The sequence below is a fragment of the Sminthopsis crassicaudata genome, chromosome 2 (assembly GCF_048593235.1).
Source record: "Sminthopsis crassicaudata isolate SCR6 chromosome 2, ASM4859323v1, whole genome shotgun sequence".
Lineage (NCBI taxonomy): Eukaryota > Metazoa > Chordata > Mammalia > Dasyuromorphia > Dasyuridae > Sminthopsis > Sminthopsis crassicaudata.
The window spans coordinates 608,814,273-608,830,884 of record NC_133618.1 but is presented as its reverse complement, the minus strand read 5'-3'; the positions used below and the strand labels follow the sequence as shown (position 1 = coordinate 608,830,884).

The 16,612-nt window shown below is 35.8% G+C and overlaps 1 protein-coding gene across 1 annotated transcript in view; it reads right to left on the bottom strand.

Annotated features, from left to right (window-relative positions):
• Window positions 1–281: 281 nt before the first annotated feature.
• Window positions 282–16,612, bottom strand: part of ENTPD1 (ectonucleoside triphosphate diphosphohydrolase 1) — a 104,420-nt gene continuing 88,089 nt past the window's right edge. The window contains exons 7-10 of the mRNA XM_074295940.1: window positions 14,827–15,087; window positions 10,161–10,268; window positions 7,737–7,874; window positions 282–4,400 (exon numbers count right to left, since the gene is read on the bottom strand). Of these exons, the coding sequence (XP_074152041.1) occupies window positions 4,194–4,400; window positions 7,737–7,874; window positions 10,161–10,268; window positions 14,827–15,087 (714 nt within the window). The 3' untranslated portion in view covers window positions 282–4,193. The remainder of the gene's footprint in view (window positions 4,401–7,736; window positions 7,875–10,160; window positions 10,269–14,826; window positions 15,088–16,612) is intronic.

Below are 16,612 nucleotides of genomic sequence, written 5' to 3'. Positions count from 1 at the left end.
TCTCCCCTGCCAGCACCTCTAAAAATTATGTGTTGATTGAAGGTCCAGCACCACTCAGGGAAACCTAAGGTGAATCAGCTCTTTTCATCCTTGTTTCAGAGAAAATCCATGAGACCAAGTCAATGATGTCACCCAACTTAGAGGTTCATGTTGATTTTACAAGGAAGGCCCATAGTCTATGTACTTGGATCCAGCCTATAATAAATTTGCAAAAATAAAATGTCTTCTGGCCACCCTTATCCTATTATTAAAAAAATATTTATGCATATGACAAAACCATCTTTGTTAAATTTTATTGTATCTTTGTTAAATTGAAATTTTTTTTTTTTTTTGTATTACACAGGGCACTGCATGCATAAAGGAGAAAGAAAATATATGAGTCTTTAAGAAATTTTGTCAGTTTTAAACATGAGACCATATAAGCTACAGGGAGATACCCTGACTAAGCCTATGAAGAGATCCTTCCGGGAGAAAATGGCCCTAAGCAAGAGAGGCAATCTTTAATTAGAACATACGACTAAATTGGACTTATTAATGGGATTAACTGGCATAAGCAATTTCACAGCTAACACTGAGTTACTGTCATATTTCAGTGCTAATGACAATTGAGGTTCAAAGGTTGAAGACTCATTTCTAATGTAGCATCTTTTGGAATTCAGATATAACAAACTATATCTTTAACTTAGCTGAGAGTGACATTTAATAGGCTGTGATTTCATTATTTTATGTATATTGCTCGAAAAAGACTGCATTTTCCTTCCACTTTCTTACCTTATGTTCTGTCTCTAGTAGAATAGAAATACTTGGAAGTTGCAGACTAATTTTTTTAGTCTTTTTTGTCTGTTCTCTCTTTTCTCCCCCAGTGCCTAACACAGTGCTTTAAACATCAGGGGCTTAATATATGTTACTGAATTGAATAATTATTCATCAATTTAATTTTATTTATAATTTAATTGTCCTGATTACTAATTATTGATTACTAATATCCATATATTTTAAATGTTTTTGTATGTATGCATATGTATATACACCCATATATTCCTGAGATCATCAGACTATTCAGCTATTAATACCAAATAACTGATACTCGTTCTCACTTAAAAAGCAGCAAAATCTGAAAATTGAACAAAAACTCTTAAATGAAATATTAGAATCCTTGTTAAAAATTACTTCAAATTTCAAATGCAATAAATGTCAAATGTAAGCTATATCACAATACTTGTTGTGGCAAAAATAAAATATGGTTTTAAATATCTCCCACCATTGGGGAAGTGGGGGGAAAGATATGTTTTCTCTCTGCCCTAGATGTTTTATTCTATCTCTTTTTTTTTTCTTGCTCTGAATGGCTCTTAACCTTGTCATTCCTTACCCTAGACCTAGCTTTCTCATAAACACCAATATGAAAATGATATCTACTTAAAATTATTTATTAACTGTAGTTTTCATCTTTTTTTGTTGTTTATTTGGTTGTTTTTGTTCTTTCTCATGTTTTTGTTTTCCTTTTGATCTGATTTTTCTTATGCATCATGTTGAATATGGAAATATGTTTAAAAGAATTGTACATGTTTAACCTCTATCAGATTGCTTGCTGCCTTGGGGTGGGAGAAGGGGGGGAAAGGGAAAAAAATTTGGAACACAAGATTTTGCAAAGGTGAATGTTGAAAACTATCTTTGCATATATTTGGAAAAATGAAATACTATTTAAAAAGACAAAAATTATTCTATTAACAAACTTCTGTGTGTTCTATTTTTAATAGTAAAAGCATATCAGTTGAGTTAATTTCTATTTCTCTGAAGAAAAAAATGCCCTCCACTAGCTATATGGTTTTTTTGGTCATATATATAGATAGATTACATGAATTTTCTTTTGTGATCCAATAGGGGGAAAAAACCACTCATACACTCATACACTCTTTCCTGTCTTACAAAATGAGATTACCAAATCAGCACATTCTCTTGAGCTATAGCTCTAGAAAGAATTGCAATTAAAAGTAATATCAAAATATTTATCTACCTTCACCTGTCCCTGAATGTTAACCTGATTCTAGCTGAGTTTTTGGACTGAGCAGAAATTTGATCTATTTCCATCCATCATTTTTTTTCTGAGATTTGTGGAGACAAGTAGCTTGTCCCTTGAATTTCTGGGTGACCAAGCAGTATAATGAAGTTCACTATTGTAAGAAATTGACTTTGGAATGCAATGAGTTGGGTAAGATACTGAAAGGTGAGATGCTAAGAAGTGTTTATTTAGCCTCTCAATTTTTTCTCGCATCATTATCAAATACTGTTCAGAGATGGCAGATGTGATATTGCCATGTAAAATGGGTGGGATAGAGCAAAAGAGCATTAGACCTGAAGTCAGAAGGCCTGAATTTGAATCTCATTTTTGCCACAGGTTAGTTGTGTGACCTTGATGCATTTAAACTCTTTAAATTTTAATTTTCTCATCTGTAAAATGGAGGCAAATAATCTTGTGCAAAGTTGTTATAGAGCTCAGATAAGATAATGCAGTACTCTATGATAAAGCATGATCTAAACATGGTGAATTGTTATTATTATTGAAGAGCTACTCCTAGGAAACTATTAACATCATATACTATCTGTGCTATTATGCAAATGGAGCTGCCTAAGGTTTAAATTATGTCTCACAGGCTTAGAGTGAATATTTGTCTGTTTTTCATCCTTGAATTTAGTATTCCTGGAAGACTAGTTTTTGCTCAGAAGACTTGGGGAAGAAGGCAAACAGGAATGAGGGGAATTCTCATCAATGATTGATTGTTTTATCCTAAAAGAGAATTAAAATATCTAGATTTGGCATCTGATTCCTGTTTGAGATCAAATTGGTTCAGCTGAGGATGATTATACACTAGAAAGTGGTTTATTCCTCACATTTGGACATATTGAAAAGATCTGCTGTTCTTAGGGAAAAGAGACACCCACTCAAGATGAGCCCACTGAAGAAATGGTCAGAGATCTTGGAACAAAGTCAAAATCATGCACCATCACTCTTGCCTATAAGGCAATACTTATAATAGTTCATGGAGGTAAGTGACACGGGGATTCTTTACCCTCTTCCCTTCTCCCACCCTACCAGAATTAGCAAGATCACACTCAACTCCTACAGAAGAAAATGGGTCCCAAGGCAAGGGCTGCATCATTGTTTCTTGAAGCATGTCAATTAACCTTATACAGACTGTCATGACAACCTAATAGCCTGTTGCTCTATAGCAGCAGTTTTCAAAGTGTGGTCCAGGGACCCCCAGGAGTCTGGGAATTTTGGAGGTCAAAACTATAATAATACTGACACTTTAATTTCTAATGTGGCAAACATCAGCAGATTAACCCACACGATCAAAAATTGAGAACCACCCCCATGGTTCTCAATTTTTAAGGGTGTGAAAGGGTCCTGAGATGAAAGATGGGAGAATCTCTGCTCTACAGCTGACGTGGATTTCTCCACTTTCTTCCAAAGCTGGTATGACTGTCCCCATGTTAAGGCCTGACACAGCAGTAAGAGATGCTATTCCCAACCCTGAGTTGAAATGATATATTTACTCCTGACATAGACATATCCACTGGGATGGGGGCCCTAGGACTGCTACGTCTGTATGTTTAGCAGCTCTAAAAATAAAATCTGCGCAGGCAACAACAGGGCTGCCCCCGGGAGCTTGCATCCAATGAGGAGGATGACTTGGGATCCTCTTTGGCCTTGGCCAATAATGGCCCAGTGGGAAGACTTTTCCCACAGATCATAGGAGGCGCCATTTACCCTTCATAAATGGGAGGCTGGAGAATGGAGGGAAATCCTAAGGAACTCCAACAGCCTGAGAAGAGGCGCCGTGCAGCCCTTTCATCCTTCCCATGCATCCCACAGGCTACGGCTGGTGCTTTGTCGTCGTTTCTCTTCCAAAGGAATGCAACCCAATAAAGCAAAGTTCTGAAAAATGGTGAATTCTTGTGACCCAAAAAACAGGAGAAAGAAGGAAAAAAGAAGGAATCACAAGGACTTGTGCCACAAAGGCAAGACACCCTCCAAGAAAACACCCTCCTAAGAAAAACTGTGCAGCAGAAGTCAAGGAAAGCTTTGTGCTGTAAAGATGGCCCCCGCGAAGGAGCGCAGCAGATTGCCAGGGGAGAAAGGTCCTCCCCAAGTGTTTGTTCATACTCTACCCGGCGGATCCCCGCCAGACTCGCTATACCGCTCCTTTCTGAAGGCACGAAGGCTTCCGAAAGATAAGCCAGCCGATGAGAAACACAGCTGCCAGGACCAGCGAGAAGAGGACCATGAGGAAGACGTAGGTCGAATAGGAGAAAGGCGGATACAAAGGCTGCTCTGCCGGAATCATGTTGGTCAAGTTCAGCATGTAACCCAAAGTCCATCCAGCATCGCTTTCACCGATCTGTAGGCAGAAATGGAGGAGGGGTAGGGGGAGGTTGGGCAAGATGGAAATTTTGTTATTCAAGGTTTGATTTTAAAAAAAGAAATCCACCGCTAATCTCCTGTACTGATCATTCCCCAACCTTATCCACATTTACATTATCCAGAAATCATTCATTCGTCCATTTAACAAGCATTTAGTAAGTAACTATTATATGTAGCAAGGGGCCCTGAGGGAGAGATGGATCAGAAGAAACATGGTTACAATAATATTTTCTAAGCTTATGAATTTTATACTCTCAACTGTCTTACACTGATTTAAAGCAAGTAAATTAGTTAATAAAGGGTCAGAAAGTAGGAATTAAGACTTAATGACCCCAGTGAGTCTGAGCAGCAATTCAGAATACAGAATTTCTCATTAGTCTCTCAGGAGAATGGAGATCAAATCCCCAACTTATATTCTTAGTTTGGGGGGCATGGCCTCTAGCCATGAAAGAGAAATCTTCAACCTGCTCTAGATTTTTTCTACCATGTCCCCTATATTCCACATGTCCCCAACTGAATCTATTCCAGGTAGCTTAGCTCACCAACTTCCCTTTTCTATGTACAATAGCAGAGACATACTTATTAATATATTGATAAGAAACCTGGCAACTGAAGCAAAATACAAACAGCCACATAATGGATCAAAGACCTATCTTTGAACTTAGGACAGGAAAAGCAGCTCACTTTGGACACTAAAGGCATTTGGGAGAAAGTACTTGAGGACATTGGTATGATAATTTTACTCTGATGTGTATCTCAACTATTTACATTTCTGTCAAAATAGCCAAGATCCAGACTTAATCATCTGCATCAAGATTGTACTTGTTAGAAAAGAAACAGGAATATCAAAAAGTGTATTTTGTATCAAGTCTATAAGCATTGGAGGTATATTTGTCTCTCTGGTCAAAAAATTTTGAAGAGCACGTAATGAATTCTCTGCGCCTGACCCCTGCAATAACACATCCTTATTTCACTACTGAAGTTGGACTTCAATACCCAACCTCTAATTGTCCAGCTTCCTTTTATGTTGGCCTTCTTCATTAAAATGTATGCTCCTGTAGGGCAGGGGATATCTTTCTACTTTTGTTCGTATCTCTGGCACTTAGCACAGTGTCTGGTACCTAATAAGGGCTTAAATGCCTGTTGGGTAACAGGCCCCTCATGAACCATGAACATTTACCTGTGATCACCTAATGTAAATTAGATTAACACTTGCCAACCCTTGGACAACTAGTCTATAGTCTGTTGATATACTCAGCTTCATTCTGGGGGTGTTAGAATAACAAATGGGAATGGGGTGATACACTGTATCTGAGGATAAAGACTGTGATAGGAATATGATTAGAATTAGGACAAAATCTAGAGGAAAAAAGGATATGTGTCTCTGTGAAAAAACAAAAAACTTTCCCCCATATGTTTGGAGATTTTAGATCCATACAGTGTACCTAGAAGTAACAGAGCTATCAAACCCTCTGTAAGTCAGCCATTAAATCTTTAATATTCCTGTGAAATGACTATTCATTTTTACCCCTTAAAGTAAATATTTATTTAAATAGTTTTCCTTTTTTCTTCATCTCCCACCAAAACAATAACAACAAAGCAACCACAACTAAGAGTCTCAAGGAAAGAATTTCTTTCCAGTACTGGTGATTTGGCTTTAATTTTTGTCTTGTGTAATGTATTTGCCTTTTAAAAGTTGTACTTTTCTATGAATGACTGCATTGGCTATTTTGGAAAGTAATATTTTAGAAAGACATTGTGATAATTCATTGAAAAAAATTCTTATTAAGTTCTTTCTACTATGTGTTGGATCAAAGATACAAAGACAAGTCGAATTCATCCTATCCTCAAGGAGCTTAAATTTCATTAGGGAGTAACATGGACACAGAAAAATAAAAACATTGTAGATTAAAAGGACACTGGCAACTTAAAGAGGATCATAAGCTTCTTTTGGAAGGGGTGCTTTAGCTGAGTTTTGAAAGAAGCTGGAGAAGACTCTTGAGAGTCCCTTGAACAGAAAGGAGATCAAATCAACCAATATGGAAAGAAATTAATTCAGGCTATTCAGGCAGTAGAAGGTCAAATGAAGACAAAGCTTAAATACTTAAATACTTTGGCCACACAATAAAAAGGTGAGACCATTACAAAAGACTCTGATGTTAGGAAAGATTGAAGACAAAGGGAGATGAGATGGAAAGATGTCATGGAAATGTGAACGTGAGCTTGGACAGACTTTGGGAAATAGTGGAGACTAGAAGGTCCTGGCTTGCTATGATTCATAGGATCACAAAGAGTTGAACACAACTTATCAAATGAATAGTAAAAAAAATTCTAAAAGATGGAGGGGATAAAGGAGTACGTTCAAGGCATGGAGGATATAAAGGCACAGAGGCAGAGATGGACTCTCTTGTGCAGGGAACAATAAAGCAGCAAAACTGGCTGGAATGTCCATGAAAGAGTGGTTGGTACAAAAAACTTGAAAAGTAGGTTGGAGCCAGATTGTGAAGGCCTTTAAAAACATAAGATCCCGTTTTAAGTCCTAATGCTACCAAGCTGATTGAGTTTCAGTTTTCTAGCCTATAAAATGAAAATATGTTCCTTACCTCCTTCATTGGTTTACTATAAACTCCAAATGTGATCATAATTTTGAAAGTGCTTTATAGAACCATAAAGCATCTGACAAAGGAAGGCAGCAGCTAGGTGATGCCATAGTGTACAGAACACTGGACCCAGAATCTAATCTAGCCTTAAACACATGTTTGACTATGGGCAAATCACTTAATGCTTTCTGCCTCAGTTTCCTCAACTATAAATTGAAGATAATTATATTAACTATCCCCCAATATTGTTGTGAGGATCAAATGAAATAATATTTGTAAAGTTTTGGTTACCTGGCATATGGTCATAAGAACTTAATAAATGCTTATTATTTTTCTTATCCAATTAGATTGTAACTTCTTTGAGGGTTGCTACTATATTTTGCCTTTTTATATCCCAAATGTTTTACATCCTTACTATATTGCCTAGCACATAGTGCTTAATGTTCATTGACTGATTGATCTTGCTCAGTCTGCAATACAGATAGATTGTGAGAGGGAAAACTCAGGAAGATTTATCCAACATTCCTGCTTTGCTTAGATTAAAAAAAAAAACACATGACACAATCAAATAGACAAAAAAAGCAGTTAAATAAAATGGGCCAAAGCCCTATGAGGATAATACCTAAGAAAGGCATCTACTTTCATGCCTCTGGGAACCTGATTATACACTTTCCATCCAATCTCTCTCTCCCCATATGTTCACAAGGAGTTACCTTGCCCATAAAATTGATATGTTTCCAATTGTGTTCAGTAAATCCATAGCCTCGTTGTAGGAGGGCAAGTATATAGGTTCCAGAGAAGCAGTATTCACTGAGGTACTTCTCTTTGATGGCAGGAAATTCTGCTTTCACCTTTGAAAGAAAAAAAAAAAGGAAAATTTAAACTTTATTTATCTGCAATTGACACTTTTCAAGAGACCTTGTTTCCCATTTTGGTGCTGATCAAGGGTAAAGTAGTTGGGATTGCAGTCTTCAAATGAAGCCAGGGTGAACATCTTCAAGCCCAGCTTTGAGAAGATCAGAAGGCTGAGATATAAAGGTTGATCTAGTACAGGATTTCTTAAACTTTTTCCACTCATGACCCCTTTTCACCAGGGAAACTTTGATGTGATCCTGGATCTATAGGTATATAAAGTAAGCATATAAATCAAACATTTGCTGATGATAAATCATAATTTCATCTCCCCTACATTCAGTTAGACCCCATATGGGGTCATGAATCACAGTTTAAGAAACTGAGCTCTCAAGGATTTGTAATCATTTTTGTACCATGCACCCCTTTTGTCAGTCTGTGAAATTTATGGACTCCTTCCTCAGAATAATGCTTTTAAATATGTAAAATAAATACAAGGACTACAAAAGAAAATCAATTATAATGAAATAATTTTTTTTCCATCCAAATTCACAATGATCTTGAAATCTACCTTTGATGACTGGGATTCCAAGTTAAAAACTGCTAAATGATGTCTAAATGTTTCCCCTCTAAATATAATGGTCTTATCTCAGTGAGAAGTGAGACTATTATTTGTTCATTCATGCAAGAATACATACCTTGGATCTATCTATTTAGAACCCCTCTCTGTGGAGTCTAAAATTATTGCCTCACCTTACTGCATACTAGATTGTATGGGACAAAAGAAAGAATGAATCAATGATGTCAACCAAAAATGGAGACTCATTTTTTAACCTCTTCTTTCACCAATTATTTTTTAACCAAAGGTGTTAAAAATTAGCAAAATAAAATTTGATTTACTCCTCTTTGATTTCCTTTATCTACTATTATTAATAAAAAAGGAATTTGTTAGGCATGGGAATGGCCAAAAAAAAAAAAAAAAGGAAGCCATCAAGAGTAAGAAAAAACAAAGGCATAGATAATTAATATGTGTAGAGTTGACAGCTGGTTATATTGAGTGTTTGTGGGCTCATTATTATTCACTCTCCAGAAGGACAGGGAGCTGGAATTTCCAGCAATGAGAATCCTGTCCCGGTTCAATGTGATATCAAAGCAGCTAAAACTCAAATTCAATTTTACCAAATTTTGGCAGCTCGAGTACAAAGTCTAGTAAGGGAAATAGTTTAAAAATAAAATGTTTTTCTTTTCATTTTTTTTGTTTTTTTTAATTTTATTTTAAAAAATTTATCTATTTGAAATATTTTTATTTTTAACAGGCTTTATAATCTATACTTTTTTCCATTTTCCCAAATAATCTAGTTCTATCTCTAGAGTAGGGGCTCCCAAACTGCAGTAGATATAGCTCATGGGGTACAAGAAGCTTGTTAAATAGATACAAGGGATAGTTGGCAAATAAATTATCCTACTGAAATTATTTGGCTTATTACATGCATATGGATAGTAAACCCTGGAATTAATTTCCCCTCATTTTGCATAGGTTTTATAGGAACATTCGCTTAAAATCAAAGGATATGGGAATCCTGATATAAGGTGAAGGCTTAAGTCTAAATTCCACAGATATCCTTAATAGAAAAGGTGAAAGCCATAAACTGTTGTGTCATGAAAGAACAAAAGCCCTATGCCTAGCTCCTAGCGGGTTAGCTTAGCTCTCAGGACAATTAAAATATAATCTACTTTTGGTATAATACAGAATTTCCCTTAATACCTGCAACAGTTACTTTGGTCCTTATGGATGTGGTTTCTTTTGTAATCTCTCAAGGGTAGGCTCCAAGTCTTTTTTCTTCATATGAACTATGAGATCAGGCTATGTGTGATACAAGTATCTAGACAAGCTAGTTCTTGAAGTATTGGGGGACATGGAAGAAGGGGAAGGAATGCGGATTCTAGTTCCAGCTTTCTTGTATTTTTAAGTAAAGTTTAATTGTATTAAAAATATAAAAATCAGCAACTATTTGGCTATTGTTTGGACTAAAGGATGCCAAAGATCCCTTCTAGCTCCAATTTCTTGTGACTATGAAATGGTCACTTGATTGCCTAAATCATCTATAAAATCATTATTATTAGCTGTAAAACCCTGGACAAGTTACTTAACCTGCCTCAGTTTCCTCATCTGTAAAATGAAAATAATGGTGTTTGTACCATCTCATAGGTTGTTGTGAAGATCAAATGACATAATATGTATTTGCTTTTCAAATTTTACCATGATACAGAAATATCTCACTTACTTCATTCCAGGGTTGGGAGCAGAAGGTTTGCATTTTGGTGATCACCATTTCCAGAGAGGAATCTGTCAAGTTCAGGAAGTCCATCACAAAGTAAAAAGCAGAAAAGGCCTGAGAGAGAGAGAGAGAGAGAGAGAGAGAGAGAGAGAGAGAGAGAGAGAGAGAGAGAGAGAGGGAGAGGATTAACATAGTCTAACATGCCCAGCAAAGAAGAAAATTCTCACGCCTAGGAGGCTCGGATACAATGAATGCCCAATCCAAAATTGAGAAGGTCACAGGGCACCAAGTCTTATTTCCTGTCTTCCTGAAAAGAGCAGTGTCTCCCTAAGACAAAAAAACTGAAGGCTTAGTGAATAGGATTTAAAAAAAAAAATCTCCTACTGGCTAGAAATCCTAAAGACTTTATTTAGTGAGCAGAAAGCTACAAGTCTCCTAAGATCCCAGAATCTAAGAGGCAAAATATAATGAAATAACCCTTTCTTTGTAAGCTATATGTAGTAATTACTGAGTATAATTATATATATATATATAAAATTTAGTAATTACTAAGTATAATTTTATATATATACATATATATATATATAAAATTTAGTAATTACTGAGTATAATTATATATATGTGTGTGTAAATAAGTAAATACAAAATAATTTTAAGAGAAAAAGTGAAAATAATTGGGGGCCAGGATAGGGAGAATAAGGAAAAGTCATCTTCAGTAGGTGGTTCCTAAACTGTGCTTTGAAGGAATACATTGGTTCCTACTGTATGCAGAGCTCTATATTAGGCCCCTGGTCACAAGTACAAAGACTGAGCTAAAAGAGAGCTAACAAGAGGGGCTAGGACAATTGTATGATGTTTAATTGGCCCCTAAGAAACTGTCTGGTTCAGCAATTACTATCATTACTACATTATTACTATAATTACTATTATTATTACTGATATTGAGTAAAAAACAAATTCACAGATGGGACCGAATCTTAAGTAACTACAAATGCTTTATTGCCTATAGTAGAGATATACTAAATGGAGAGTTGAAGTTGGAGTCAAGAGGACCTGAGATGAAATCCAGCCTTGGACATTTACTAGCTTGATGATCCTGGGCAATTCACTTAACTTCTATCTACCACCATTTCCTCTTTTGTAAAATGGAGATAATAGTAGTATCTAGCTCCTGTAGTTGTGAGGTTAAAAAAAATAATATTTGTAAAGTGATTTATAAGCATTAAAGTGCTATATAAATGTTAGATATTACTATTAGTAATTTCTTTATACATGGTAAGAAAAAGACCCTCAACTGAGGAATAAGTTGGCTGATTTAATTGAAAACTATGAATTAAGGTATCTCCAATTGGACCACTGAACCTTGGAGAGCTTGAAATGTTTTGACAGAAGATATACAGGCAAGTCTGGGATTTCTGAAGGAATCCTATAAGATAAAGGAGATTTGGGGAGATTTCAGAACAAAATAGAAATAATTAAGCCAATGGCCATATTGAAGGATTACAAAGGAATATTTTTTTTTTTTTTAGCACACACATAATTCCATTTAACATTTCAAAGGAGAAATAATACTGAAGCCAAAATTCTCATCAAACTTCTATTCAAATTGCTTAAAGTACAATTTAGGAAACAGTGCCCTAGAAGTAAATGAAGATGCCTTCCTAAAGGCATCCATAATCCTAATATGATTCTTGATAATTAACTGCCACACAAAAGATTATAACCCATTGTGAAAATATGTTGGAAATTAAATATAATGACAAATGCAAACAGAAGACTGGAGATCCTCATGGAGTCTGGAGGAGAAAAAAAAAGAGGTGGAGAGTAAGTAATACAATATTATTTTCCTCATTTTATAGATTTTACCAAGTTAAGATTAGGACTTGCCCTGGATCATTAATCAGTGACAGAGATGGATTGGAAGTCAAGTCTTTGTTAACATTTTCCACTAATCTATAATATCTTTCTATCTAAGCTTTCACACTTGTGATTCCTTACTGACTAAGAAACATTCTTAGTGAAATCCACATGCGATTCCCTGCCAGCAAGAGAATCAACTTAACTGCTGACAGGACTACCTGTTTATTGGGCATATTTCTTTCTATGACTTAAATTGGCTTTCTGGTACTAATCATCCTTGAATGAGTTTAAGTAATATAAACAACTCTTCTCAGAGAATGATCATTCTTGGAAAAATCTCAGAGTCTGATCATTCTTGGATGAAGTGGTTGCCAGGTTTCTGGAGTTCAGAGAACAAACACAGAACTTATGGGTGATCATCCCAACTTGCTTAAAAGGAATTTTGTGGTCCTAAAAAGATTCCAGTTCAAAATAATACCTGTTCCACCAAATCACTAAAATCTAAAATTTTAGAACTATAGATTCAGAATCATATTCCTTGGGATACGGTATATATATTTACTCATCTATATAGATTTTCCCCACTCACCCATTCTGGATCTGTGGGTGGCTTCCCTCTCCTCCCTCCTTTCTTTTCCTTCTTCTCCACTTCTGCCCTAGTTTTCTAGAAATAAGTTCTTTTTTCTCACTCTGCTATTTTGAAACCATGCCTAAAATCCAGAATCCCCCAAAGTGGATGAGATATCTAATATCTTTCTTCCTAATCTAGAGCCTGCATAAGTGTTCCCTTTGGGTTTATTCTTTAGAAATCTGCCTTGTTTCATATTGCATAGTCTAAACAATAGTGGTTTCCCCAATTTCCTTAGGGAGCACTTTTCATCATTCTAATAAATCCCTTTAAGAAGTTTTTGAATTTGATTTTTGGATTTGTTCCTTCCCACAATGTTCTAGTAAAAAAAAAAATGTTCTGGTCAATTCAGCTTTCCTAGTTGTGTTAACATAGTATTCACAGATGTCATTAAAATAATTTAAAAATTATCTCATTATCTCATCCCTGCAGATGCACAATCATTTATTCCTTCCCTCCTTGAGATGTTTCTAATTTGCCTATAAAGTGGGATTCAGTCCAGCAGCCAGAGAGAACAAGTTAATCAAAATGACAGGAACAGTGACAGCCTTTGAGACTTTATTTACATCTGGAAAATGAGGTCATAAGTCTTGAATACAATTGTGGCAAAAAAAATAATTTTTTTTTAAAATCTGGGATTGTAAAATCACATGTGGTTGAGAAATCTTAGGCTGGTGGGGCTTGAAATAATTTGAAAGTAATTGGACTTTGGAGATGTTAATGATTATTCTAATGTTAGTGCCAAAATGCAAGGAAAAGATACTTCTACAAGGAAGGAGAACAGGATGAGAAAATGGAACCTAGGCTAATCATTTTGGGATGGGGGTTAGGAAGAGGATAGTTGTGAAGAAAATTATAGCTATTTTGAGAAATTTTGGGAATGGGGGAAAGAAAATGTTTTTAGAGCCTTCAGTGGTTTATTCTCAGAAAAGATAGGGTTTGATTCAAAGTAATAAGCTTATTTTTTTAGCCAAGATGGTATTTGAATGATGAAGAGAGGGATCTAAGCACCAACTCGAGGTCTGGGTTTTACAGTGATCTCAGAAAAATGAACCTGACATTAGATCTGGGGAGAAACCAAGCACAAGAAAAGGAAAACATCTCTGGAGTCCTGATCCATGTGAACATGTGTCAGGCCAAGTAGAGTAATGTGAGACTAACCTTACACTTTTTTATTTGGTATAGTATGGTTAAAAAAGAAAAAAAAAAACACGTTCCAACTAATCGATTGGATGATTTTTTTTTCTTGAAAATGTCACTACAGAAACATGGGGAAACAGCATAAAACCTTGGAAAGGAAACCCTAAAGAGAATGCAAAACAAGTGAGAGACTCTACTGTTTCTGGGATATATTTTATCATTGTAATATTTTATTTGAAAGTTGGGCAGAAGTGCTTCCTTTCTCCTCTTCCTTTAGGGTAATTTAATAGAGCCAAGAACTCCTATCAACCAAAATTGATTGCCTGCAGTTACATCCTAATCCTAAGGAAAAAAAGGTAGCATGAGAGAATAATGCCAATCCCTTCTTCTCAGTCTTTCTTTTAAATTTTATTCATAAACCTTCATTTCCTCTCCTGGCAAGTAATTTCTTCCCTTCCTGTCCCCCACCCTTTTAGCTCCTATTTATGTACCATCTTCCTCCTTTAGAATACAAGGTCCTAGAATGCAAGGAACGTCTTTTTGCTTATATTTATATTTTTATCATTTGTCATTTATCATAGAACTTTAAAAAATGCTGATTTCTTGCCTGGCTGCAGTTTCCTGGATGAATACGAAAGGGTATGAACTCAAGGGTTGCTGCTTTCTTGCTCCCTTGATGTTATCCCATCAAAACTACTGCAGCAGCCAGTTCTGGCTTCCCATTACTACCACTAAGAATGATCAGTAAACATAGCTATCACCAAGTTTGTATGTCAATCAACTGCTTATCCTTGATAAGGAAGAGACTTTCAGCCTAAAGGACTACAAATCTCTGAAATGAGAGTTACTAATTATATTAGGAAATCAGCCTTAACCCAGACCATGATCAAATCTGCCCATGTTTGAACTGAAAGAAAGTCTTGGGACTTTCAAAGTCTGTGATCGCCCAGGTATCTCCCCTCAGAAAAAGCATTTGGTCATGGCATTCATTTCCACCTCCTTAAAAACCGAGATCTGGAATGGCAAATCATTTCCTCTACTTACCCCAAAATTTCCTTGTAAGGATGGGAGGAAAACCCCATTGAAAGAACACTTTGAGTAAGGACAGTAGGTGGTGTTGAAGATCTTGTGAATGCTCTGCAGGCACACACTATAGTTTCCAGTACCATGTATTTGAAGTTTCTGAAATGGAAATGATTCCTCATCCTTTGTGATGCAGGGTGTGTTGAAGAACTCACTTATGTTCACATCCTTTTTATAGCCGGGGTGGAAACATGGATCCCTTAGGAGTCCATCCTTTGCATCCTACATGAGAAAATACGGAAACCCATGACCTACAAGGCCATGGGAAGGGAAAAAGCCAGAACATGATCTCACAACACAAGTTAGGTTTATTTTTGTAGGATCAGGACTTAGGACTGTTATTAATGCCCTCCCTGCTCCTTATACTCAGACTAAACAGAATTGGCATAATACATTCATTCATTGATATAATACATTCACTGGTATAATACGTTCATTTATCCATTCAAACATAAGTGCTTAATAGGTTATTAATGTGAACACTGTAGTGCTTCTGGGATCCAAAGATAAGAGTTTCTGCCTTAAAGGACTTTATAATCGAGTAGGGGAGATATTTCATGCACACAAATAACCAGAATACAAAAATGAAACATAAACATGTAAGAATGCTAACCCGTTCCAGCCTTTTTTATTTTCTGTAGCAATAAGAAAATAAAAGAATAAAAGCACAGCATAGGAAAACTAGTCAAAGTGTTGGGAAGACCTATTCAAAGACCATAAGGTTTTAAGCCTTAAGAAAAATTCTTAGAGCCATGAGCAGCTGGGACTATGGAATCAATTAATCACAGCTCTGCTTTGGTAGAAGGAGTTTCTTCATTGGCACTTCTCTCCACACCAGTGAAATCACAGGACTAGAACAATACTAGAAACTAGAAATAAGGGAGGTGCCCATCAAATAGGAATGGCTGAACAAATTACAGTGTATGAATGTAACAAAATATTATTGTGTTATATTAAATAATGACTATGAAAAATTCTTACTAGATAGAGCACTGGGCCTGGAATCAAAAAACCTGAATTCAAATCTTATCTCAGCACTTACTAGCTGGGCAAGTAATTTAAACTCTTTTGGCCTTCAAAGCAAATAAATCCCTCTATCTTTGCCAAGAAAACCCCATGGACAGTATTAGTGTGCTATGGTCTATAGGGTCATGAAAAGATTAGGACATGACTGAGTGACTAAATAATAACAATGAATTCAGAGAAACTTGGGAAGAATATGAACTGATGAAGAGCAAAGAAAGAAGAATAGGGAATAATATACAATAACTACGATAATGTAAATTAAAAAAAATCCCAAAGACACTGGTGACTCAGATCAATGCATTAATCAACAATTACTTTGAGAGCTAATGCTGAGGTATATTTGTCTTGGGAGAGGTGGTCTACAGTTGTGGAACGAGGTATATGCTATTAGCCCTTATTAATGTCACTTTGTTTTGCTTAACCATTCTCCTTTGTCATAAGAGAGAGTTCTATTTGAGTTTAAGGAGCTTTAAAAGTCCAACAGGGATGGTACTCAAAAAGGTTGGTAAACTGTTTTTTTTTAAACAATAATAAAACATTTTTGAAAATTAGAGCATAAGAGAGGTATCAAAAAAGGCATATGAATAGTGTCAAAGATGAAGACAAATTTTCTCTTAGAAGTTGTATAATACATCAACAGTATGATCTGGAGTTTGTCATAAATCCTAAATACATAATTGGGCTATCTAGACAACCAGGTTAGGATGATCCCAGTAAAACA